This window comes from Nestor notabilis, unplaced genomic scaffold (genome assembly GCF_000696875.1).
Source record: "Nestor notabilis isolate BGI_N333 unplaced genomic scaffold, ASM69687v1 scaffold3880, whole genome shotgun sequence".
In the NCBI taxonomy this organism is placed as follows: Eukaryota; Metazoa; Chordata; class Aves; order Psittaciformes; family Psittacidae; genus Nestor; species Nestor notabilis.
Genome location: NW_009909576.1, coordinates 426 through 749, shown reverse-complemented (window position 1 = coordinate 749; position 324 = coordinate 426). Strand labels below are relative to the sequence as shown.

Genomic DNA, 324 nt, shown 5'->3' with positions numbered 1-324 from the left:
TCCAAAAGGTGAAACCTTAGTACTTGTATTGCTTGGATCATCTGCAAGACAGTTTTGAGCAAGGGGTTAGGTGTGAGACACAGGAGCACGGGGTCTGTGCGGAGCTGCGCGCCCGAGGGGGACAGGGGATGTCAGGGCGCGCAGGCATTACCCAGAAGTTTAGCGCATTGGTCACGCTTGAGCAGTTTTGATCAACTTTAACCTATGCACTTGATTTTTGTCATATTTATTCCAGGAGCGGTGATTAGTGCTTTATTACCGCGATCTGGGGGAAAACCTCTTCCTCTTTTCCTAACTCACTCTCACCGCCCGGCCCTCAGCCCC

The 324-nt window shown here is 51.5% G+C and overlaps 1 protein-coding gene across 1 annotated transcript in view; it reads right to left on the bottom strand.

Moving 5' to 3' along the window:
- Positions 1-104, bottom strand: part of LOC104402477 (homeobox protein Meis2-like) — a gene marked incomplete at both ends in the record, with an annotated part of 54,676 nt that extends 54,572 nt beyond the window's left edge. The window contains one exon of the mRNA XM_010010398.1: positions 2-104. Coding sequence (XP_010008700.1) covers positions 2-104 — 103 coding nt within the window. The remainder of the gene's footprint in view (position 1) is intronic.
- Positions 105-324: the final 220 nt, after the last annotated feature.